The sequence below is a fragment of the Callospermophilus lateralis genome, chromosome 9 (assembly GCF_048772815.1).
Source record: "Callospermophilus lateralis isolate mCalLat2 chromosome 9, mCalLat2.hap1, whole genome shotgun sequence".
Lineage (NCBI taxonomy): Eukaryota > Metazoa > Chordata > Mammalia > Rodentia > Sciuridae > Callospermophilus > Callospermophilus lateralis.
Genome location: NC_135313.1, coordinates 4,300,180 through 4,325,215, shown reverse-complemented (window position 1 = coordinate 4,325,215; position 25,036 = coordinate 4,300,180). Strand labels below are relative to the sequence as shown.

Genomic DNA, 25,036 nt, shown 5'->3' with positions numbered 1-25,036 from the left:
CTGTGGGCTCCTCCTCCTGGAGCCTGTGGGCTCCCAACCCTGGAAACCCCTCATGGACCCACACAGGAAGGAGCACTCCTGACAGCTCTCTTGCAAGGTCACAGCTGCTGCACTAAAACAAAGAACTCAAGTAGGTGTGTCAAAGCTGTGGCCTTAGAGAGCTGGCTTTCGCCCTCTGAGGGCGTCACAAGCCCTGCAGGGCTGGTTAAACTCCCCAGAGGTGCTGATCCTGGGTGCTGGCGGGGGGCAGGGAACTCGCACTTCTAGTACGTTGCCAGGGGGTGCCTGCTGCAGGTGAGGACACCACTTTGGGAACCGTGGGTATCCTCCTGCCCCCACCCAGCTTCCTCTGCCACGTGGACACGCCTACGCCCTGACACTTCACTGCTCCGGGGTTGAGGGGCAGGGGCTGCAGCCGAGGTTCTCCTGCCTGGTGTGATCACGCCTGTCTGATGTCATTGCAGGGAGGAGAAGGAACGGTGGATCCGGGCCAAATATGAGCAGAAGCTCTTCCTGGCCCCGCTGCCCTGTACTGAGCTGCCCCTGGGCCAGCACCTGCTGCGAGCCACGGCCGATGAGGACCTGAGGACAGTCATCCTGCTGCTGGCACACGGCTCCCGGGAGGAGGTGAACGAGACCTGCGGGGAGGGAGACGGCCGCACGGCGCTGCACCTGGCCTGCCGCAAGGGCAACGTGGTGCTGGCACAGCTGCTCATCTGGGTAGGTGGCGGGCGTGCCCTCTCTGGGCTGGGCTCTGTCTGGTGGAAGGCCATCCTTACCAGCGTAGAAGTGGGGATCAAGTCCTAGGAAGGAATTTGGACTGAAGCGCGGTGGCCCCTGCCCTCTGGACTCACCGTGTGGGGTTGCAGAGCGAGGATGAGAGGCAGAAGGGAGGCTGGGGTGCATTCAGGAGAGCACTCGCCTGGCATGTGTGCGGCCCTGGGTTCCATCCCCAGCATGTGGCGTTGGGGGGGCGAAGCCCACTGGACTCTCCTTGAGGTCCTCTTGGTGTAGCCCTTGCCGGTTCTGAAGGTCCATCTTTCTGATGTCCCCTCAGGTCAAACGCGATGGCAGTGGCCCCTTTTTCATTTCCACCCTCTGTGGGGACCTGGGAAGTGTCTGATCCCATGGCTCCTGGCGTTCCCCCATTGCCAAACCTTGGGTGTTTTTATTCACAAGATGCAATGGTAGAGCCCTAAACCCTGGAATTTGAGGGGTGGGAGTTTGTCAAGGGGCTTCCTCTGGAATATTCTGAGTAATTTTTACTTGAAAACACTTTTCCTTCACATGGAAGCTCAAGTGGTATACCATGATCCCGCAAGAGGCCCTGCCTGTGTCCTCCACCAGCTCCCAGGGCACCTGGACAGAGCCACAGTGGAGTCAGAGGAGGGGCGCCCTGCTGGGGCTCCTTTGCCTGCACCCGAGGCAGCTGTGCAGCCCAGTCTGGCACCACTGAGGAGGACTGCAGCTTCCTCCGTGTCTTTAACCTACTTTTTGATGGTTGCAGTAGAATTAGACAGGCAGATACTAAATCAAAAATCGCTCAGATACTCAGCCTCACTTTGGCTCAGTAGAGACCGAAGGAAACTAAATAGCAGTGTTTTTAGTTTGCCTGGGCTGCAGTGACAGCAAACCAGTGACCAGTTCAGCCCTGGCTGCAGGGAGCCACCTGTGGCACACAGCTGCACTGACTTTCCTGCAGCTCTGGAGGCTGGAAGCCCAAGGTCAAGGTGTCAGCAGGGCTGCTGTCTCCCGTGGCCTGCCTTCTTGCCGTGTCCTCGCATGGTCACTGCTCTGTGGACAGTCCAGTGTCTCCTGCTCTTCCTAGAGGACACCAGTCAGATTGGACTGGGGGCCGGGACTCCAGCACAGCAGTGGCAGGCACACGGTCCAGCCTTCCCAGTGCACGTGGCTTTCCCCGCCCAGTTGTCCAGGAGCCCTGGGGCCGTGCGTCCTGCTGCTGCAAGCTGGCAGAAGCAGCAGAGGGCCTTGCTCATGAGCAGCAGGCCTAGGAATGTGGTGTCGGAAGGAGGGACTTGTCCTCCTTGCCTTCTCCCTGACAGTCAGGATCCTGCGAAAGACTCAGGACGTGCGCACACACCACAGTTCACTTCTTCCACCAGGGACTGTCTTCGAGCAGAATGTGTCACAGTAATGCAGTGACTGAGTGGGTCTTTGGCCCAGGACCCTGTGGCTCTCAGGAGCTGTGCTGGTGATCATTTTTAATGATGTAAGAAGATGATCACACCCAGTGTTCAGTTAAAAAAAAAATACAGAGTATTCATATATAGTTCCATCTCCATCACAGCTATGGACATTAGATTCAAAGAACCATTAGAGGGAAACACTAAACTCAGCAAAGGTGACCTCTGAGTGACCAGGTCACCGCTGATGTTTTCCTCCTGTGTTCTTAATGTGCTACTTATGTGTTTTCTTTCTTTTTTTTAATATTTATTTTTTAGTTTTCGGTGGACACATCTTTATTTTTTTTTATTTGTATGTGGTGCTGAGGATCGAACCCAGCGCCCGGCGTGTGCCAGGCCAGCACGCTAGGGCTTGAGCCACATCCCCAGCCCTACTTAAGTGTTTTTGACAGTGAAAATGAATTGCCTCTGAGATTTTTTTAAGTGATTATTTTTTTTCACTTACAAATGGAACTTTGAAGTAGAAACAACAAAATTCAGAGTTGTCCCAACCCATTCGTGTTGCAGGGAAGGGCATCTGCTGGCAAAGGCGAGCTTCCAAAGCGCAGGCTGCAGCTGGCCGCGCTGACCCTGGCTACTCCGGCCCCCAGCCAGTCTTCGGTAGCCAGTTCCCACGTGCAGGGCTTAAGAGGAAGCTGCCCCTCCCTCCCTGCCGTCTGGTCCCCGCGGCACTAACGGGCTGTCTGTCCCTCCGCAGTACGGGGTGGACGTCATGGCCCGCGACGCCCACGGGAACACGGCGCTGGCCTACGCCCGGCAGGCCTCCAGCCAGGAGTGCACCGAGGTGCTGCTGCAGTACGGCTGCCCCGACGAGCGCTTCGTGCTCATGGCCACCCCCAACCTGTCCCGGAAGAACAATAACCGGAACAACAGCAGCGGGAGGGTGCCCAGCATCATCTGAGAGCGGCGCCCCTGCCCGCCACGCCGGGGACCCCGCCTCGCCGTCCACTCTCGGAAGTCACAGCTCGTGAGTCCTGTCACGTCCCCTCCCTCTTCCTGGTGGCCACCTCCCGCCCCACCACCCACTCACCCCCAGAAGCCTCCCAACCCGGACATCCTCGAGGGTGGAGAAGAGGCCAGGAGGCTGCAGAGGCGGTTCCTTTCGACGGACTCCCGACGCAGCACTGGGGAGACCACGGCCTCGGGTCCTTGACGATCGATCGCACACGGCGTGGGACCCCGGCCCCGGTGGCCCCTGGACAGAGCAGGGCACGAGGGCGAGGGCGGGAGCGGGTGGGAGGTGAGGAGCAGCGAGGAGCAGGGGCAAGTCCCCTACTGGCAGTTCAGCACAGGAGCACATTTCACCTCCACCCAACGGAGCGCCCGGATCTCATCTCTTCTCCGAGGAGCTTGACGGCATAAATCAGGAGCCAGCCCAGAGTTTGTCAGGTCTGAAGCCCCTATGATGGTATGTGTCAAATCAGTTGTAGCTAATCTGTCCGGGGAGAATACTGGCTTCATTACGCTTGTATAGTTGAGTTCTTCCAGCATTACCGCTGTTTAATAGGACATGATTACTCATCACTGAGGAGAGAGCACATTAGCCGAGGAGGTAGTCACGGGCACGCTCCGGTGATTGCCGCGATGTGATTGCAATACTCTGAGAAGCATCGTATTATCCCAGGCATGTTCTTTCGAGCCCTCGGAGCCCTCCTTTCTAAATTCACTGTCATAATTTAGTATCTGTTTAATTTTTCAGTCCAAAGAGAGGAAATCAGTTGCTGAGTATTATTTGGCTGCAGTCTCTTTGGTGCAAAAACAAAATGGAAAAAATAAATAAGAATAACTTGGAAATTCAAAAGGAAACGGTGAATCTAGCTGACAGCAGCTTCTTGAGTGCATTTGGTAAACTAAGTAAATACATAAAAGGCTATTTTTTTTTTTTCTTCCTGAAAGTGAGAGAGATTTTCTGTCCTTTGGCCAAGGTGGATGTGCCGGGCCTCAGTCACTGCCAGGCGGCACGGCCTGCCTCACCCAGGCTTCTGTCTTAGGTCCTTAGGTAAGATGTGTGAAAATCTATTTGAATAAAAGAAGTTCATAAATATGCATTGATTTTTGTACAGACAAATGGCACCTCTGTTAATTTATAAATTGAACTGGATGTGAACTAATAATGTGCAACTAGTTGAGATAAGAGGGTTACAGATCATTGTACATGGAAAATATTCCCAGCAGTAAACACTTCCATTAATGTGATATACAGCCTTTAAAAAGGAACATATCAAAATAAGATGGTGGTACAGTTTGCTTATTAAAATCGAGAAAGGGAAGAAAAAAGACACTGGATCGTCTCGTATTAGGAAGGGGGTGAAGGAGCATGACTTCTTCTTTGAAGGTGTGTTGTAGATCTGAGACCACTCTTGCAACCCAGAACAAGGAGCTCTGGCAGGACAGAGGGATTTTCGGAACCCCAGACCCTGCTCTATGGCAAAGGCGCCTGGGGAGCAGCTGCCCATGGTGCCAGCCCCACCTAGGTCCAGAGAACCCCGGGCAACATGGCACCAGGCCCTCCCCATTTTACTAGTTTGCCATCATGGGGTCATTGGGGGCTTCAGGCTCAGGTCCCCTTCAATGTGGTGGTCAAGGGCAGAAAAGCAAACCACGATGCACCTTACATTACGGAAGGGGCAGCTTTACCCAGAGCCCTGTGGCCACGTGGCCCGGAAGGAGGTTGTCACATGGAAACACGGGGCGCTGGGCTGACATAGCACAGGAACATGAAGCCTCTTGGCTCAGCAGCCACTGGAGAAGTCCCTTGCTCTCATATATTAAACCTTATATTTTGTAAGAGTTTTTCCTCTTCTTTCACTTTTTAAAAAAAAAATTAAAGTAGGCGGGGGAAAATAAAGCTTTACACAGAATTTATATGTGGGTAAGTGTTTCACAGAGATTTCTAATGTTAATTAAGCTCAGAGGAACTGACCGGTATCCAGAACTATCACAGGTGCAGCAAGCCACAGTTCCGAGAACCTCGACCGTGGTTCTATAATCCCTCCATTTGGCTTCTAATTCTGTGTTTCATCACTGTGTAGTTATTTTAAATGTGAATAGAGAAAAAAATGTCATTGCCTATTTTTGAAGAATACATTAGCATCCAGTCCCGCTATACACATTTGCCTCTATACACCGTAGACCTTCTGTAGAGAACACAGATAGAATATAAATGAAATTCTTAAATTATTTCATTGTAGTTAATTCCCACTCTAGGAATGCTTTATCATAGTGGAGCCTTCTTTTGAAAAGAAACGGAATTCCCTGTAAGGCTTCTCTTGGGATGTATATGAGTGTGTACATACTATATGTGTTTATAATATAATATTTTCCCAAATGACTTCTTGTCTCACTTCACCTTCCACAGCCTGAGTGCTGGACCCGTTCCCTCCCACCCTCCTGCCCCTCCCTGCCATTTGTGGCCACGTTGCCCTGGCCCGAGGCTGCCCACTTTCTGGATCCCACATTTTGGCAACAGATGGAAAAGCAGCAATGGGGTTTTAAGGATTTCCTGTCAAATAAAGGAGAGTGGTGGCTAATGTGTTCACGTGCCTGTGTCAGGCTCTGGTCCTTTCTTGGCTGACAGTGTTCCTGCTCCCATTTGAAAGTTTACTAACACTGGGTCTGGATGAAGCAGGGGCCAGGAGCCAGAATTAGAAATGAACAGTATGGAAAGGGGGTTGGAACTTCCTGTCTACATTCCACCCTCTACAGGAGGGTGACATGAATAGCCACCACTGCAGAGTTCACATGACCTTTCAGTTCGAGTAAAAACTCCCGAGGTGAGAGCCAGCTGGGGGTGCCCAGGGGCAGCCCATGGCATGGGGATCTAGACAGCCCCTGGGCAGTGCTGCAGCTTGGCTTTGTGGTCACTGACCTGTGAAGTGTGAGGCACAGACCTGGCAGGATTTCTTCAGCAGCCAGGGGTCCCTGCAGGGGAAGGGGCTATGATTCTGACCACGATGAACAGACCTCAGGTGCTGGGGGGGAGAGGAGAGGAGGGTACCAAGCCCAGCACCCCAGTAATGGCCCCAGGAGATGAGCAGTTCAAGAGGGAGGAACAGATTCATGAGTCTTTGCTCTCTAAAATGGTGCACTGTCCTATCTCCTAGTAAGGACATGCAGTGTTTATGTAGCCCGAAAAGGTAGAAGAGAGTGAGCTCTTTTTTCCAGGGCTGGGGGTGGAATCCAAGACCATGCACATGGTCCACACACTGAGCTACACCCCCAGCTAGAGTCACTCTTGCCTGAGCACAGTCTCTGCAGGCCAGTCTGGCCTAAGGGCCTCTTGCAGCTCAAGTACAGGTCCACGCACGAGAGCTCCCTTTGCCACCCTGTGACATCTACACCAAGCTGTAACTTCATTGGAAGAATGTGGTCTGCTGAGAAAGAGCTTTGGCTGACAGACGAGTCCCCCTGGCCCTGCCTTCTCCCCAGAGGATGCAGGCAGCCTTAGGCAGCCACCAGCCCTTGGGCTCGACCCTCACCTGTGGACCTGGCAGGGTGCAGAGAGGTTTCCACCTGGCCTGGGGGACGCCAGCTCACACCTGGCAGGGAAGAAGCCCAGGGATCAGGAACGTTTGTTAGGAACAGAAATGAAGTTAGCACACACTTGGACTCCCAGCCCCAGCTGGCACTGTGTCCTCACACCCCTTGTCCTGGGAGGTGGCAGTGGCGCAGGAGAGAGGAACTGGGCCTGCATGCAGGGGACAGTGCACTCAGCCCCCACTTGTCAGAACGTTGCTCATTTCCTTGGTGGTCATCTCCAGAGGAGGGGGCCGAGCATTGCCCCATGCCATTACTTACGCTGCCCCAGGTCAAGGCCACCCTTCTCCCTCCTGTGCCCTTCTGGTGGCATTGGCTGGTCCTCACCTTGGTGCCCTTTTCTTCTCCTCAAGGATTAGTGCTTGCTGGAGGCACCCTGCGCTGGCTGAGTGTGGCCTTAGGTTCTGCCACCCTGTCCCCACCCTGCAAGCTTGTGAGATTGATTGGAGGGCAGGTGTCCAGCTCACTGAAGCACCCACCTTCCCCGCCAAGGCCCAGGTCAACACTGTGTCTGATTTTGATGAAAGGGGACCTGCGCAGCCCCCTGCCTGAGCTGTGTCCTAGGTGCCAGGGCCCTTATTCTTCCTCCTGGCATTTAGAATGTTCTGGGAAGAAACCGGAGGGGGCAGTCGGCACCCCTGCCTGGGCAAGTCCATCCTGGCCTCAGTGGAGCTTCTCCGCAGCGGAGGTGTGACAGGCCTTGGAGGTAAAGGTGCCACAGAGCCGATCCCTGGCCTCCTTACGGCTTCCCCACCCATCTGCTCTGCTCCCATCCCTCTCCCTGACAAGGTCACTGAGGCTTTTCTAGAACTCCCCTGAGTTGTATTTATGGCCTCCAAGCAAACAGATTGAAAAGCAGTCAGGAAGGAATTGGAATAGAAATGTGCTGGAGACCCATCTTTCCTTCAAGGGAACAGGATTTATCTCCAGCTGCCTCCTGGGACTCGGGTTGCTCACGTCCTGAAGTCACATCTGAGGTGATCGCCACCCTCCTCCCTCACCAGGAAGCTAAGCCAGGGCCCAGCCTCATGCATCCTTCAAGCCCAGCACTTGGGTCCCTGAGCAGCCCACCAGGCCTGGCCTGCTTGCCCAGGTGTGGTGCTGGCAGCCGGCAGGGCAGGGGACTCCTGGACCCTGCGGCACCTCTGATTGGCACTCTCTTCTGCTTGCACCCTGCCTGGTGGGCCCTCGCCACTCAAGCATCTAAATTAGGTTGTTCTCAGCCCAAATGTTAAAACGCCTTCCAGTTCTGCAGAGGAGGGAGGGGCCCAGCACCTTGGGGTAGATGAGCTGCCGAGCAGCAGCCCTCAGACTCTCCATCACTGCCAGGAGGTAACCCTGGACCCGAGACGTCCCTGACTGGAGAAACCAGGCATCAGGGCCCATGTGCTACTTCATGGGGGAAAGATGACATTTAACAACTTAGACCTTAGTGTTTCAAACCAGAAGTACTCCTCCCCTCAGGAAAGCAACCCTGCCCCAAATTTTTAAAAAATATTAACAGATTCCCTACGTACATTGCAAATCTGCCGCTGTTTAACGTGGGTCTGCATCCTGTATCGGGGTTGACATTAGAGGTGATTATTCTCCATGGATTATTCTGGAAAGGGATTCTGTGAAACAAGTCTTTACCTGAAGGGTTTTTAAGCTGGTTTAGGAGCATTGGTGTCTCAGTGCAGTGACCTCCCACCGGCAGCAGCACAGCAGGGGGACCTTGGGAAGCCTGCCCTCCCGTGTTCCATCACCAGGTATTTTTGGTTTGGGGTTTGCCCCTGTCTGGGGGCCTCCTCCCACCCAGTGCCTGGGCCTAGGGGTGGGCACCCAGCACTCAGCTGCTGCGGGTCCACAGCAGGCGCCTCCCCATGTGAGAGCCCGGTTGGCTCAGGGCTGTTTGTCTGGGGGCCTGTTTGTGGGGTGCACTGGGAGTGTCGGGTGCAGGTGGAAGAAGGACCAAGAGGTGGGAGACACAATGGGGAGAGCAGAGCCCTGAACACAGCAGCAGCTGGCAGCAGCACCGTAGGCCCGTTATACCCCGTCACCCAGTGCCGGGTGGCACCCCCACTAGCCCTGAAAGCAGCTGCTAGAGTCAACTGTAGATCTCTTAGAAGACCTGTGCCCACCAAGGGCGCCCACTCAGAGTGGGCTCCAGGAAGCAGCCCCGGGCCTTCCCCCCACTGTGTAGTACCAGCTCATGAAGGCCTTGGCAGGCCTCGTGCAGAGACACTGGCTGGGCAGCCCGCTGCCCTCAGCCGAGGAGCCAGTGAAAATGTCTGTGCAGCATGCCAGGTCACCAGGGTCGGGAGCAGAGGGGACCAAGGGGCTGAGAGTGGGGGCCGGCCCAGGCAGCCAGCACTCACGCCCTGCCCACCTCCCCCGGGGCCGCTGCAGCATTCTCTCCAGGACCCTCAGGGGCACACGGGGAGCTGGAGCAGGTCCGGGCTGCCCCGGATGGCCAGGAGGTGATGTAGAAACGGCTCCATAGTGTTGGGGGGATGACCTTAATGTGCGGAAGAGTCCCAAAGCCCTGCCCCCTCGGCCAGGCCTGCCGAGGGGAGAGCCAAAGGCGGCCACAGCCACCCCCGTGGACGGCCCCTCTGTCCCACCAGCCTGCCTTGGTCCTCATCTTGCGTGGGAGCCTGTTTCTGAAAGGGGGCTGGAACAGATCAGAGGTGACACAGAGGCACATTATCTGGGGTGGACAGGGAAGGCCGCACCTCGGCCCACCTCGCAGCACGTTTCTGTTTCTGTAAATAGCCATGTACAGAAGATGGAAGGGCAGCCGGGTCCATCCAGAGCCAGGGGTCATTTGGGTTGTTTTTATATTACCTCATTCGGCAACTCCATGTTTCACGATGGCTCAATGACGCTTTATTTATGTTGTTTGTACTGTAATTAAAACCATGGACAGACAGTTCACTCTGCTTGTTATTTCATATGACCTCGTTTGGATTAAATATGCCAGTTTGTATTTTCCTGCCTTGGGATTTTTTTTGTGTCAGCTGTACAGTATTCTAAGGGGAAAAGAAAAAGAAAGCTGTGTAAAGTCGCGGAGAGAGGTGGCTATAGCGTAGAGGCCTCTTTCTAATAAAGAAATGAAAATACATCTACGACGCTTCCGTGGACTCCGTGTTTGGTGTTGGTCATTCGTCACGACTGATTGGGTTTCCTCCAGGGACGGTCTGTCACAGAGAAGGGCTGGGACTGCATGAGAGGGATGGTCTGGGCCCGCCACCCCACCTGAGGGACCCGGCCCAGGGGCTGCGGAGTGGAAGGAGGGAAGGGGCTGCTGCTTCCTCTCATTCTCAGGGACAGAACCCCCCGAGGACGTGGTTTCCCTGGCCAGCACGTTGGACTGGACCCCGGCAGTCCGGGTACCTCAGCTGTGTCTTTGCACTGTCCCAGGCTGCCACAGAGGAGGGGCAGGGAGGCAGCGGGACACCAGGCCAGGGTTCCACTCCTCATGGCGTTGTGGTCACGAGCCTTATTGTGACATTCTCACACGATGTTCACTGTGTCTTGATCCCCCCAAAGTCAGAGAAGTGCAAGGAGGGTAAAGCCCCAAACGCCACCACCCAGGCGTCATTGCCGTTGGGGGTGTGGCGAGGGCCTAATTCTCCAGCGCACAGGAAGCTCACAGTGCAGGGGGGACCAAGCTCACAGTGCAGAGTGCCTCCCGACTGACCCAGCCAAGAGTGCGACCCACACTCAGGGTGGCACGTCACACCCCAGCAGGCCAGAGTCCCCAGGGACAGAGGTGATGTTCTTCCAGAAAATGAGAAGGTCAGTGGAGGCGATCTGCAGGGGGCTCAGGACCTCCCGAGCACACTGGTCATCGTCTCGGCCAAACATTTGCAAAGCAGCTTGAATGAATCAAAAGGTCACTTTTCCTCACAGAATCCGAAGCTGGAGGCAGGCCAGCTGGTGCTGACTGGACAGCTGCAGGACACGCCCAGCCCCCACCCAGGGTCCAGTGCCCTTGGGGGCCTCGGGTCCACCTTCCGCCCCTCTGGTCACCTTTCCCTGGTGCTGGTTACCCTTAACTCCAGCACAGTATCCCAGGTGGGAAGAAGAGTCAGGAGGAGGAGGGCCAGCGGGCCCCTCATCACACCACTGGCCAGACCAGACCAGTTGGGGGCCACTCAGGTCGCAAGAGAGCCTGGGAAACGTGATGTTGGTGGGGTGAGGGCTGGTGACTGCCAGAGCTGGGGAGAGCGGGTGTGGAGCAGACAGCCCAGGGTCTCTGCCCAGGGTCCTTTCACTTGTCACCACACGTGCAGACCCAGTGATCCGCACACAGTACCTCCATGGGACAGAGGCCAATGGGCAGCTGCCTGCACCTGGCTCTGTGGCTCAGTGGCTCCTCATCTGACCTGCCCGCCCCTCCTGGGCTCGTCCCCACTCTCCTGTGGCACTGAGTCACCAAGGGTGCAGGCCTTTCTCCCAGCAGCCTCAGCTCTTCCAGGCCCGAGGCTGGGACCGGAGTGCCTCCCACCCCAGGGTGCCTAGTGCTGTGGGAGGCGCCCTAGGGCCACAGTGAAAGCAGAACTGATATTCAGATTCCGGGGGCAAGACTTCTGACGTGATGGTGCCCAGCGCTGGCCAGATTCCCTCAGGACAGACAGAGCAGGCTGCGGGTGTGCGAAGGCCCAGGGCGTCTTCCTGTAACCCAGGAATCCAGGCCGCCACCTCTGTCACAGCAGGACCACACCAGAGTGAGCCCAGTGTCCAGCAGTCCAGCCAGGGAATAACACAAAGATGCTCTCAGAGGGCAGTCACCACGAAATGAGGAAAACGAGCTCCCAGGCCAGGGAGGTGGCTAACAGGCTGCGGCACATCTACAAAAATCACTTGACGGTTATTTCATCACTCCAAACTGTCCACCACAGGAAGTAACAAACAAAAACAAGGATACAAAGGCACAGAGAAGACTGATCTCTATTAAAGAGTCTTAAATCCTGAAAAGAATAAAAGACAGGTGCTGGTCCCTGGGAGCTCGGGGGGATGTGATGCTGCCGGGGAGCAAGCACCCTGCCACAAGCTGCACCCCCGCCCTCTAGTGATTTTGGATCATTCCAAACTCTATACTTCACTGTTCTCATTTTATCCATAAGAACGAGTTTTAAAAGGTTCTGTCAGGGTGTGTGCTGGCTCTCATGGCTTGCCCCTGACTTGGAAGGGAGGGAGCGCTGGGGGTGTCTATCACATTGTTGGCTCATGCCAAAACTGGTGACACTTTGAGAAACTCTTCATGATGAAAGATTAGGGAACAGGTAGGAAATGAACCTGGCCTTGTGGAACCTGAAGGGACAGAATTCAAGCCGACCCCAGGCAGCCTCAGCGCACGCAGCTGGGAACCATCCAGAAGGCCCCTTCCTGCCCCTCCACCTCTGGGGCCCAGTGCCCTCCAGTTGTCACCTTTCCCACTGGGGGACCTTGGCTGGCTCCAGAATGTTCTCCCCTTGCCCACACACCCTCCTAGGACCCTCCTCCTCGGGATATGATCTGATTGTCCTCTGCTCAAAACCTCATCCAAGATGCCCATTATCCTGAGGATTCTGTTCAAAACCCTAGAGGTCGTCCCCCATCCACTGCTGGGCCCGCTCCCTCCCCAGCCTCATCCTGCGCCCACCCCGCCCCTCACTGGCTCCAGGGGCCTTCCCACACCTGGCCTCTGCTACACAGACCCTATGTCCCCCTTTCCTCTCCCTGAGAAGCCCCCTTGGTGGCCAGCCCCTCCTCTCTCTGAGGTCTAAGTTGAAGTAGCCCTTCCTGGGGGGACCTCTCCCATCCCCGCGCTCCCTCAGCCTCCCTGCACCTGGGTTGGCCTCCTCCGTCTCCACAGTGCCCCTGGGGATGCTCTTGCCTGCCCTGTGGGATGCTGCATCTCGCACCCCATGGCCTGGTTCTGTGGGGGTGGCCCCTGGAACCCAGCCCACCTGCCCGCCCTGGGAAGGAGTGATTGACGGGGGCACCCTCCGGCCCTTGATGGCTCCCCTTTCTGGAGCACCTGGATGGCACGCGCCCAGCTGCAGAGACAGCTCTCCTCAGGTCAGTCTCTGGCCATGAGGCCTCACACAGCTGATGGGGCTGAGGAGGAAGAACAGTCCGCAGACATGCACCCGGTGACCCCAGGATGCCCCAGCTCCAGCCAGGCCAGGCCTGTCCCCGGAAGGGCCCACACGCTCTCCCCAGCCCACCCTGGCACTTTGTTGGAGCTCCATCATGGGCCAGGCCCCTCTTGTGGGGGTGAAGGACTCCCAGACCCCCTTGGCTGGGTCCTCAGCCCGGCTCCCATGGGTCGTTGCTGCACCCTGCCCAGCCTCCACCTGGTGTGCACGTGACAACCCAGGTCCCAGCACAGCTGCCTCGGAGACAAAAGCCCTGCCACCCACACTGGCAAGGGTGGAAGAGTTACGCCAGCCCCACTGCTGCAGCACGTTCCAAGAAGCCGCCAAGCCACAATTTATCACCACTAAAGTCCGGTAAGGCGCCTAATTGGCCCATAAATGTGGTCCAATAACTGCAGCTGACACCCAAAGACACTGCAGGCAATTAGCACTTATTTATTTGCATATGGTATTGACCAATCTCCAGCAAGTCACTCTCCAGATCTGTTTATTTTTAATGCTGGAGGGGAAAGAAAGAAAAACTCTAATTTACTCCACTACCACCACCACCACCACCACCACACACACACACACACACTCACACATACACTCTCTCACACACACACTTACTCTCTCTTTCTCACACACCCACACACACATACACTCTCTCTCTCACACACACTCTCTCTCTCTTATCCCCCGTGTCGCTCTCTCTCTCTCTCTCTCTCTCTCTCTCTCTCTCTCTCTCACACACACACACACACACACACACACACACACAAACACATCCCAGCAGGGACCCTCGGAACCTGGCATTGCTTTGCTTGTGCTAAGGAATTCAGTGATGAGTGTGTGTGCCGAGCCCTCTCTATACCTTGCCAAACACTCAATAGACACAGACCACCCAGATGACCACACCAGGGCAGCCAGGAGCCCCCTGTGTGCCCTCAGGCCATGGTGAAGCTGAGAGGATAACACTGCCCAGGAGTGTCCCGCTGGGTGGGTTTTGGAAGCAAGTTCATAGCAACTTGGCTGTGCCAAACCACACTCAGGAAAACCGCTGTCCCCGAGACGGGAGGGTGGCCCAGATGTGGAATTCTCCAGAGAGAGGGACAGCACCCCACCCCTAACACCGGCTGAGCAATCTGGGGTGGAAGATTTTAATATTACCTTTATCAACATAATGACTGCTCACTGGTGAATCCACAGCCTGTGGAAGGGTGGGCTGCAGACCCCAACCCTCAATCCACCTGGATCCTCTGAGCCCCTCTGCAGAACAAGGGCAGCGCCTCTGGGTGTGGTGCCAGGGAGGAGGTCAGGGTGCAGAATGCAGAGCGGCCCCTCAGGAGCTCACACGATGTTTCCACAGACACCGTGAGCCATCCCCGCTGCAGCCCCGTACAGGACACGAAATGCCCCACCAAGGGCAAGCACAAAGATGCTTACAAAGCAGAACGCGCAGAAAGCATGTTGCCGGACAGTGTGGACAGACCCGGTCCAATTTGGACAGGGGATAAAGCAGAGGTCTTTACAAGCAGATCAGCCGCCAATCAACCGCAGCTAAAAACAGACTCTCCTCAGGATGGATCTTGATTTTAATTCATCATTTTTGCTTATTTGAATTTTCTGATTCATCTGAATATTTATTATTTCTATAACTATTTTTAAAAAGAAGGAACGAAAATGAAATGAAGAGGTAGTTTTTGTAGAAAGGCACTCAATTTTGAATACATGTCCTTCCAACCTTCAAAATGTATATACATGGGCTGGGGTGTTCACCTGGCACGGGTGAGACCCTGGGTTCCATCCTCAGCACCACATAAAAATAAACAAACAAAATAAAGGTATTGTGTCCATCTACGACTAAAAATATATATATTTAGAAAATAAAATGTATACACACCTTTATTTCTAAACCCTACCTTCCCAGCTACTCAAGAGGTTGAGGCAGGAGGATCCTGGAGCCCAGGAGGTCAAGGTCAGCGCTATCTCAAAACATAAGGCTGGGGCTGAGCTCACTTGGTAGAGGCTTGCCTCGCAGCACAAGGCCTGGGTTCAAATCCCCAGAACCACACACACGAAAAGAAAAACCACCCAAAACCCACAGCAACATTCTATCTCCAAACAAATAAATGAAAGACCATTCTTCAAACTATTCTGTAGCCTATACTTCCCTTCAAATATTTATTTTGAAAAATTCCAAGTTTACAGAAAGGTTGAAAAATAGAGCATTTGGGGAACATTCAGAGATGCGGCCTCTGTACTCGGTGATGGTTGACATTGTAACGCACTGGCCTGCACGCTCTCTGTTCTCCTCCGCTCCCTCAAATCTTCCTTCTGTCTGTCTCTCTCTCCCTCGTAGTTGGACGGATGGGCAGATGCTATGCGATACCATTTGAACACGAATGACCAATATCATGGTTTCTCACCCTTAAATAAATAACTAAACACAAGGACTTTCTCCTCCCCACTAAAGACCACAAGCCACCCAAGATAACCTGTCCCATGGGCATGATGGTCTGTGCAGTCCGTAGTCAAATTGCCTCAATTGTCCCAATAATGTTTTCACAGCTGATTTCTCCTTTATCCAGGATCCAATCAGTAATCACACAGCACTCTTAGTTGCCGTGACAACGTACTTCTCTAAACTTAAATGAACGAACAACTTTTCATGAGAAAAAAATATCTATCTATCTAAACAAACACTTATCAGCTGGCGTGGGTGCTGCCTGGTACCCAAGACCTCACCACCATGAGCTACTGTTTTGTTTTGTTTTGTTTTTCTAATTCAAAAGGTAAAAAACTGGGCTTTCTTATTTACTGCATGTTTGTTTAGGTGCTGGCGATTGAACCCAGGGACACTTCACCTCTGAGCTACACCCCCAGCCCTTTTTATTTTTTATTTTGAGACAGGTTTTTGCTTAGTTGCCAGACTGGCCTCCAAACTCAGCCTCCTACATCACCTGAATTTTGTCATTATTGAGGTTGAATATTTAGGGGGGTTTTGTTGTTGTCTTTTTGGGTTTTTTGTTATTTGTTTATGTTTTCATGCCAGAGGTATGATCAATCATCTGTCCCCAGGCTCTTGAGGACTGCTCTGCAGCCAGGTCAGTCCACACGTCATGTCCCCAAGCCCAGGTGGGTTGGGGACACTGGCTGGTGTCAGCCCTTCATTCACCCGACTGGAAGCCAAAATAAAAAGGCAGCCCTTGCCTTGCCCCCACCGCCCCTCAGCCATCTGCCAACTCTGTTGACCTTGCATTTCTCTCCCACAGGGTCCCAGCTCTCCCTAAGGCTGCCTGCGTGTCTCCACCCGAACCTCCACGCCCCCCAGCAACTCGAGAGAGGGGTCTTGCAGCAGCCTAAGGGATCCAGTCCTTGGCCTCCGGGGTTGATTCTCTGGGTTGCAGAGGCTCCTTGGACATGGCCTTGCTTGCACTGTTGACCCCGAGCCTGTTTAGACCATGCTTCCCTGGGCCTCCGACAGCTGCTCAGGAGCATGGGTCAGGCCCCAGCAGAGCTGTCCCTGTGGATGATGGTGGCACTCTAGCTTGGCAGTGGGGTAGGGGCCTCTTCCACCACTCAGCTCACTCCAAGTGGAGGGCAGCCCCCACCAAGGGACCTGCTGACCACTGCAGAAAAGCTCTGGCGATGCCCGACCTGCCTCTGTGTGTCCTGGTGGAACCTCACGGCAGTCCACGAGGCTGGCACAAGACTGCCCTGCATACACCATGTCCAGGTGGGCTGCTCTGCCAAGATTCAGAATCCAGAGATGGAAATGGAGTTGATAAAGCCCCTGACAACCTCTGAGGTCCAGTCCTGCTCCAAGATCCCGAGTCTCCACCACCTTCGCCTCCGCTGCAGGGAACTGGTGGGCCTCGCTGCAGAATTTGCCAGGGAAGGGAAAGTGGCCAGGGCTCAGCAAGGGCATCTGAGGGCTCACTGGGCGGCGTTAACGTCCAGAGAAAGTCCCCGCACAGCCTCTCTGCAGGCATCTGCAGGCCAGGCTGCCCAGAGCAGGGTACCCCAGGGAATCATGGGAATCTCCGGAACGGCCAACAGAGGGGATGTGGTTATGGCATATGAACCACGGGCGCCAGGGCCAACCAGAGCACTGTGAGTTCAGAGGCTGCGCACAGGTCCACCTTCCAAGCGCCTGACAATAGGAAGAGTGACATGAACTAGCAAGTGAAAAGGCCAGGGGCAGAGTCTTTACACCAGGGTAAACGGCACACCCCACAGCTCCGCCCCTCCCACTCTGATTGCTGATTGTGATGCAGGTCCCGCTAGCACACGCGAGCCACTGCTGCGCTCTGTGGAACCTTCGGCCCTGAAAGGACTTTGTGGCCACACATGTTTGAAAAACCCTGAATATGGGACTCCACGTCCCTTGGGAGCCTCAGGCTTCCGTCAGCTTGGTGAAGTCCCTGAGAGGTGGCTGATCAGGAGAACTAGTGACATGGGATAACACCTTTGTCTCTGGTGTTCCCAGGGCCATAAGGAGGAAAACTTCTTTGAGGGAGCAACTAGAATGATCTGTTTGGTCCCATTTCAAACATGAACAATGACAGTGTACTCAGAGCCAGTGGGTTTCTCCAGGATTCTCCTGGCAAAGAGTGAAAACTTTGTCATCAAGGAAAAGTGAGACCTGGTGGGGCCTGAAAAGCAGACCTGTCTCGACACATTGGCAACATTATGATTATTGTTTCTACTTGTTGATTTTCCACGTAGGCCTCCCTTCACGTGGGCTGCAAGTGTGTTGGCTTCTAGGCCACTCACCCCAGGGCAGCACAACTATGAAGGGAAAGGGACCCTAGCATGGGACAAGCATCCCTTGCTAGTAGCCCCACACTGTCCTCTTAGAAAGGCTCCATCTTACAGAGGAGCACCGTGAACCCTGCAGAGGTGAGGAAATGCCCAAGGCTGTACAACTTTGTGAAAAGGCAAAGCTGAGGTTCAAACCAGGACCTGCACATTCCTTTGGAATGTTCTTAGCTGTACCCCTGCATAAGTGGCCTAAGTCCTGTCTCTGGAACATGCGTGTATGCACACATTCCTCACTTAAATCTGCCATAGCAGTGGATTATTTAAAAGGAAAGGGAAGCATCCTGTTTGTATTGGTCAGTTCTCCACTCTAACAAAATACCTGAGGCAATTAACTTATAAAAACACAGGTTATTTTGGTACACAATTTTAGAGGTTTCAGTCCATGATCAAGTGACCCCATGACTTTGGATCTAAAGTGACAGAGCACATTATAACAGGAGCATGTGGCAGATAAAAACTGTTCCTCATGGCCAGGAAGCAAAAGAGGAAGAGGAAGCAGCTAGGGTCCAGTGCATACCTCCAATGACCCAAGGACCTCCCACTAGGTCCCACCTCTTAGAGATTCCATTGGCTCCCTAACTGCATCACCCTAGAGACCAAGGCTTTCACTCATGGACCTTTGGGTAACATTCCTCCAAATAATAGCATCATAACAGTCAGAATCAGATGGAAGATGCACATTATCACCATGCTGTTCATTATACTGGAGTGTCCAGCCAATGCAATAAGACAAGAATAAAAAAAAGAGGTCCAAATGCAGAAAGAAGAGAGACAAAGCCACAGAAACATCAACTGTGCTCTAATAACATTACCATAAAATACCAAATAAAAAAGAAATACCATAAAAAAGAAATTTCAAATAAAAAGTTCTCATTTATAAAACTTCTGTTTCTTAAATATCTAGGAACAAACCTATGAAGCTACAAATGAGGTTTATAAAAAGAAAATTCTTAATCTTTGCAAATATGAGGAACAGAAAAGGCACCAGGGTGGTGTCTGACAAGACTCAGTGTGTAAAATGCTACTTCTCCAAATAGTTCACAAATCAATGCAGTCAGAAACCCAAATGGGTTTTTCAAAAGAACTCAGACATGATTCTGAAATGCCTTTGTAAGAGAAAATATGAAAAAATAGCTAAGAAAAATTGAAAATAAAGAACAATGAGAAAGAAATTATCAGATATTTAAATAACTACAGAGATTAAAGTGATATGATTAATGTGGATGCAGAGGTAAAAGACTGAGGAGTCATATCTAGGCTTTAGAACACGGACCTTTGATATGTGGGAACTGAAGGTACTAGGAAAGCAGTAATTCTGATCCATAGAAACTATTTTTTCATCCTCCCCACCCCTCCATTTTAATAAATGAGGGGGACAATTGATTAGCCATTTGGGGACATTTAGACTCCTACCCCACCATAGGCAGAAATAAATCCAGATGAATTAAAGTTTTAAAAATGTAAAAAAAATACTAGAAAATATGGAAAACTTTTTCAATTCTGGGCAGAAAAAGGCTTGTCTCATCAAGATATAAAAACCAAAAGCTTAGAAAAACGGACAGATTGGGCCCCATAAAGAGTGTGCCATAAAATGCATCGTTTGTCTTTTCTCCCTGGCATTTTACCCCTCAGCACTTCCATCTAGGGATCAAGCCTCGGTCACAGTAGGAAGCTCAGAAGCCCATAGCAGAAACCATCTCTAGGTCTAGTCAGGAGGGACCCCCAGGAACGCTCAGGGAGGCGGGCGGGCGGGTGGGGAGGTGGAGCGCTTGCCTAGCATGCACAAGCTTCTGGGTTCACACACACTCTCACACACACTCACACACACACACACACACAGGATTCTCATGTGCAACCTTCAAAAAGTCAATGTCATAAGAAGCGGGGGAGGATTATTCTAGAATAAGAGGGACTACAATCCATGATAATCAATGGGCAGTTTATGAACCTTGATCCAATGCTGTTTTTCATAAAAGCCACAAAATATTTAGCCAGGAGCTGTGGTGTGTGGTGTACATCTGTGATCCTATCTATAGGGGAGGTTGAGGCAGGAGAATTGCAAATTTTTGGACAGAATGAGCAACTTAGGGAGACCCTGTCTCAAAATAAAACAAAAAAGGTTAGGGATTTAGCTCAGTGGTAAATGGTCTGTGGGTTCCATTCCCAGGACTTAGAAATTTTATATGTATAAATAAATAATTTTATATATATATATATATATATATATATATATATATATATATATATATATATATCTGATAAACAAGGAAATCCAAATGCAGACTGAATATTGGATGCTATTAGATAGTTATTGGCAATTGTCTTAGGTGAGTGATTCTTGTAACACAATCTAATGTCTCTATTCTCAAAAGATGCACCAAGAATTTCAGCAAATAATAATAAAAATGTTAGCAACTGTGAAATGTAGGTGCAGGGTACATTAGTGTTTGCTTACTCTTCTTTTAACTTGTTCTGTAGGTTTGAAATTTCTCTAAGTAAAAATTAGGGCTGGCCCTGGTGATGCACATCTATAATCCCAGCTATTCAGGAGGCTGAGGTAGGAGCACTACCAGTTTGAGGCCAGGCTGGGCAACTTAGCAAGACCTTGTCTCAGAATAAGCTAAAAGGATGTGGATGTAGCCAAACAGTAGAGTATTTGCCCATCACTGGGTCTAACCCCCTATATTGCAAGATAATAATAATAATGACAAATTGGGGGACATATTTAATTAGACAAGATGTAATGCTAGCAAGACATCTCTGTAAACTACGAAATGGAATAATTTAATAATAATGCACCATCCTATTCAATAAGAGTTCTGTGTCAATTATTCCCTTACTTAAAAAAAATTAGTTTAGTCATATAACATTAGTTTTACTTGTTTCTGAACTTCCAAAAACTAGGATCTGTGTGTGTGTGTGTGTGTGTGTGTGTGCGCGCGCGCGTGCTCGTATGTGTTGCTGGGATGGAACCCAGGGGTCACTCATGCTGGGTCAGCGCTGTACCACTAGGCCACACTACCGACTCTGGAGTTGTAATTTTCTCAACTCAATGCATTTTCCAGGACTCGTCCACACCAGGTTACTGCTTATTCATTGTGAGATTCTGGAATGTGCCACAATTCATTCATTCTCTGCCCCATTTTTCAGGTTTGCATCACCTATCAGGAGGCTGGTGTATTCTCACCCCCTTTCCAGTGCACAAGAGTTCCCTAGATCCATGCCTTCCAACTGTCCCCCATGGGCTCCCTAAAACAATGTGAAAAATTCCAATCCTCTCAATTTTCTGAAATCACAAATTTAATAGTTGAGAAGAATATAATTATTATAAATATTAATAATTAAAAATAATTAACCATCCTTTGTTTTCTTTTGAGATAATCATTTTTTCATGGTATTTCATTTGCAATATACTTAGTATTCTTTCTATTTTATAAGGACTACCAAACAAAAGATTTCATCAGACATATAAAGTATAAATAGGTCTCCTCTGACGGTTATGGCTATGTGTGTGTGTGTGTATACATACACATATATATTTATCGTGTGTGTTGGGGGGTGCTGGGATGGAACCCATGGCCTCGAGCATGCACCCCCACCCCCATTAATACGTTTCTGCTCGCCACACTTCACAGTTAGCTCTTTTTTCTTCTTCTTTTTCTGGTTCTGGGAATTGAACACAGGGGTGCTCCACCACTAAGCTACATCCCTAGCCCTTTGTTGTTTGTTTTATTTTGAGACAGGTCCTTGTTAAGTTCCTGAGGCTGGCCTCAAACTTGGGATCCTCCTGCCTCAGCCTCCTGAGTCACTAGAATTACAGGTATATGCCACGGCTCCTGGCTTACTTAACTCTCGCAGCTCTTCAGGCCACAACATTTCAAAATATGTTTGATGAAATCTAAGCACCATGGCAAACCAGTTCCCATCATTATCCCATTGAATCCCATGAGCCAGCTCTTCAACACTGGAATGTCTTCCATTATCCCACTTTTTTCTTTGAAATTATTCTTTTGTTTCATTCACCCCACAACATCTTATCCTAGTATTTATTTCTTAAAAGTCATTTATCTGGGCTGGGGATACAGCTCAGTTGGTGGAGTACTTGCCTCGCATGCATAAGACCCTGGGTTCAATCCCCAGCACCACAAAAAAAAAAAAAAAAAAAAAAAGTTATTTATTGATCACCGGTTGATACAGGGAAGATGTATCTAGTGTGAATTTGGGCTTATTTTAACCTCCCGTGGCCTCTGTCCTCTAATTTCCAAGTGTTGTTACTAAAGGGCAAAGCAGATAACTTCCTCATCCCTCCTCCACGCACTGCCCTGGGGTACTGGAAGCTCCCGGCTGGCAAGGTTTGCTGGGTGATGCTCAGATGATTGAATTTTCAACCCTGATGTTGGTGTGTCTCATTCTACCTGCACCTGACAGCCAAGAGCTTTCTACAGGCTGCAAAGATGCACAAAAGAAAAGACTGGGGCTGGGAGAAGGGAAAGTGGGAGAATCACAACTTGTGAGTGGGGAAGTGGGAAGGGAAACAGAGAGGAGGATATTTGGAAGTTTGACTAAATAGATTCCTTGAAGCCATCGTTTGCTCCTAAGTCCTTGGAAAGTCATGTGCACACTCCAGTTTGAGACCACGGTGGTAGAAGACGTGTCTGGAGTGTGGGATTTGTGTGTGGGAAACGAAGACAACACCATATCCAGCTGTTGTCTCATTGTCTACCAACCTGCCAACTGCAGGGGAGGGATCCAGGTGCTGTGCATTTTTGCTGACACTTGGTATTGTCAGGTTTTCTTAATCTTTACCAACCTGGTGGATGAAAATGATCATCTCACTGTGGTGTCCATTGAATTTCTCTGATTATAAATCTGCTTGAAAATATACTCGTGGATTTACTTGACCACTTGTGTTCCCCCCTCTGGGGTGCCTGTTTGCACACTGACCCCCCCAACCATTTCCTACTGATTAATTTGTTCCTGTCACTAGCAGCAGTTCTTCTATGGTTCTTTGTGAAATTTTTGGAAAGATTTTCTTCTAGTTTTTTGTTTTCATATTTTTTTGTTTGTTTGTTTGTTTTATTTTTAATGTTTTCAGCCCCATGAGATGGCTCATACCTGTGATTCCAGTGACCTGGGAGGCTGAGACAGGAAGATAACAAGTTTGAGGACAGCTTCAGCAAACTAATGAGGCCTAACCTAAAAAAAATTAAAAAAAAAAAAAAAAAAAGTAAAAAAGGTCAGTGCCCCTGTCCAATCTCCAGTACTGAATTAAAAAAAAAAAAGCTTTCATTTGATGAATAGGGCTTTTACATCATTTTCAAGAAATCATTTTCCCTAGAAAATATATTCTATATGTTCTTCTAAAGTTTTAAAAAGAACACCTTTTATATTGATGTCTTTAATCTATTTGTAATTCATTTGTGTGTGGTGTATGTGAGTTTCTTCCTTTTCATTTTTTCTTTCTTTCTTTCTGGGAGTAATAATCTATTGACTCAGCAATATTTATTTAAATTTTTGTCATAAATCAAATACTTATATATACCTGGCATATATGTTCTAGACCTTTCCCTTATGTTTGTTTGTTCAATTTGTCTATTCTCATGTCAGTATTCACATCAATTTCTTTTTTTTCCTTTTTATTTATTTATTTATTTATTTATTTATTGGTTATTCAAAACATTACAAAGATTGCAGAATCACATCGGTTATAATCATCAGAACCTCATAAGTCTTGATATCTAGTAGAACATTTGGTCCCTTCACATTATCTTCCTCTTCATTTATGTCAAAGCTATTCTGGACCCAGATTTTTCAAATACACTTGTGGCATTTTGATTAGAATCACATTAAATCTTATAAAGCAGTTTGGGAATAATTGACAGGTTTATGACAATGAATCATTCTAATAAGTATGGTGTCTCTCTCCTTGGAGTCTGATGTTTGTTAATGTGTCTTAAGAAACTTGTATAATTTTTCTAGGTACCCTATATTTTTAAATACACCTTTCAACAATATGCTTTCACTTTCCATTCTCTATCCTTATTCCTGTTATTTATTTTTCTTGTCTTATTGCTTTGTCTAAGATCTTTAGTTCTAATTCTGAATAAAAGAAGTAATAGTGGTTTTCCTATTCCTGTTTTTGATTGTAAGGTTTATTTCTGCTGTTTAACAAATGTAAAATAGACTAAGAAAATATTTGCTCTACCTCCTTAATGTGGATTTCTTGTCTTTCTCATTCACTCTTGCCTCTCCATATTCTCAGAGATGATCTGGATCTAGGTGGTTACTCTATGAATATCTATTGAACATATACTTATTCTAGCCACTGTACCATATCAGTGTCTGGTGTTCCAAGTTTTTGGTACTTCATTTCCATTTGTGCCTCTTTGAGTCTGAACAATTTTATGTTTATTAGCAAATAAATCATACACACTCTCTGTTTGAACCCTTCCAGTGGCTTCCTGTACTGCATGAAATAAAATCCAACATTCATCCCAGAGCTTCTCAGCATCTCCAAGATCAAGTGCCCAGTTGCCTCTGTGAATCTACGGCTCTACCGCTGTCCTCTTGTGCAATGTGTGCCCTCACATTATTCTAGGGCCCATCACTCTGCCTGGAATGCTCTTCCCCCAAATCTGTGTTTCTAACACACGCACTTCTTCCAGAGGGCTACCCAATGGGCATCTTCTCAGCAGGTGGTCCATGACCACCCCATCTAAAACAGCACCTCTACCTCCTCCCTCCTGACTGCTCTATTCTCCTTCCTGTGGCTTGGGTGTCTTCATGGTCTCTGGCATTACTTTGCAGCCATGTACTGATTTGTTACGTCACTCTCACCTCAGAGATTACGAGCTCTATCCCAAGACTGACAGTGCCCAGAAAGTGCCAAGTGTCCATAAATCTTTAGGAATCAACAAGTTCACTTTTCCTTTGAATTGTCCACCCATTCCCTTTTCTGATGGTCTTCCAGTCTTGTTTCTGGCTCTTTATGCAGACACCTATTAATGCACCTACTTGTGTTTCCGACACGTGCTTCCCCAGTTGCTCCTATATATTTCCATCACTGATGGTCTTGGTAATGAAGAGAAGCTTCCGTTTTCAGGTAGCCAGCTTTGCTAGTCTTTCCTCATGTCCTCCCCTCTCTGCAGATAATGATTCAGCTAATCCTCTTACACAGGTTTCCAACGTTTCCTTTAGTACCTTGAACTCTTTAATCCATCTATAATTGATCTGTGGGAAGGTGAGCAGTGAAGACCTGTTCCGTCCTTTCCCCAATTAACCAGTTTTCCTAGATACCTTATAGGCAGCCATTCTTCCTTTCCCACAAACTCTCGTAAGTTTTCATAGACTCTAGATTCTGTT

At 50.1% G+C, this 25,036-nt stretch overlaps 1 protein-coding gene across 7 annotated transcripts in view; it reads left to right on the top strand.

The window, feature by feature from the left end:
- Nucleotides 1-6,955, top strand: part of Agap1 (ArfGAP with GTPase domain, ankyrin repeat and PH domain 1) — a 492,018-nt gene extending 485,063 nt beyond the window's left edge. For all 7 annotated transcript variants that reach the window (XM_076866821.2, XM_076866820.2, XM_076866822.2 and 4 more), the window contains 2 exons: nucleotides 465-720; nucleotides 2,902-6,955. In XM_076866821.2, the coding sequence (XP_076722936.1) occupies nucleotides 465-720; nucleotides 2,902-3,105 (460 nt within the window). In that variant the 3' untranslated portion in view covers nucleotides 3,106-6,955. The remainder of the gene's footprint in view (nucleotides 1-464; nucleotides 721-2,901) is intronic.
- Nucleotides 6,956-25,036: the final 18,081 nt, after the last annotated feature.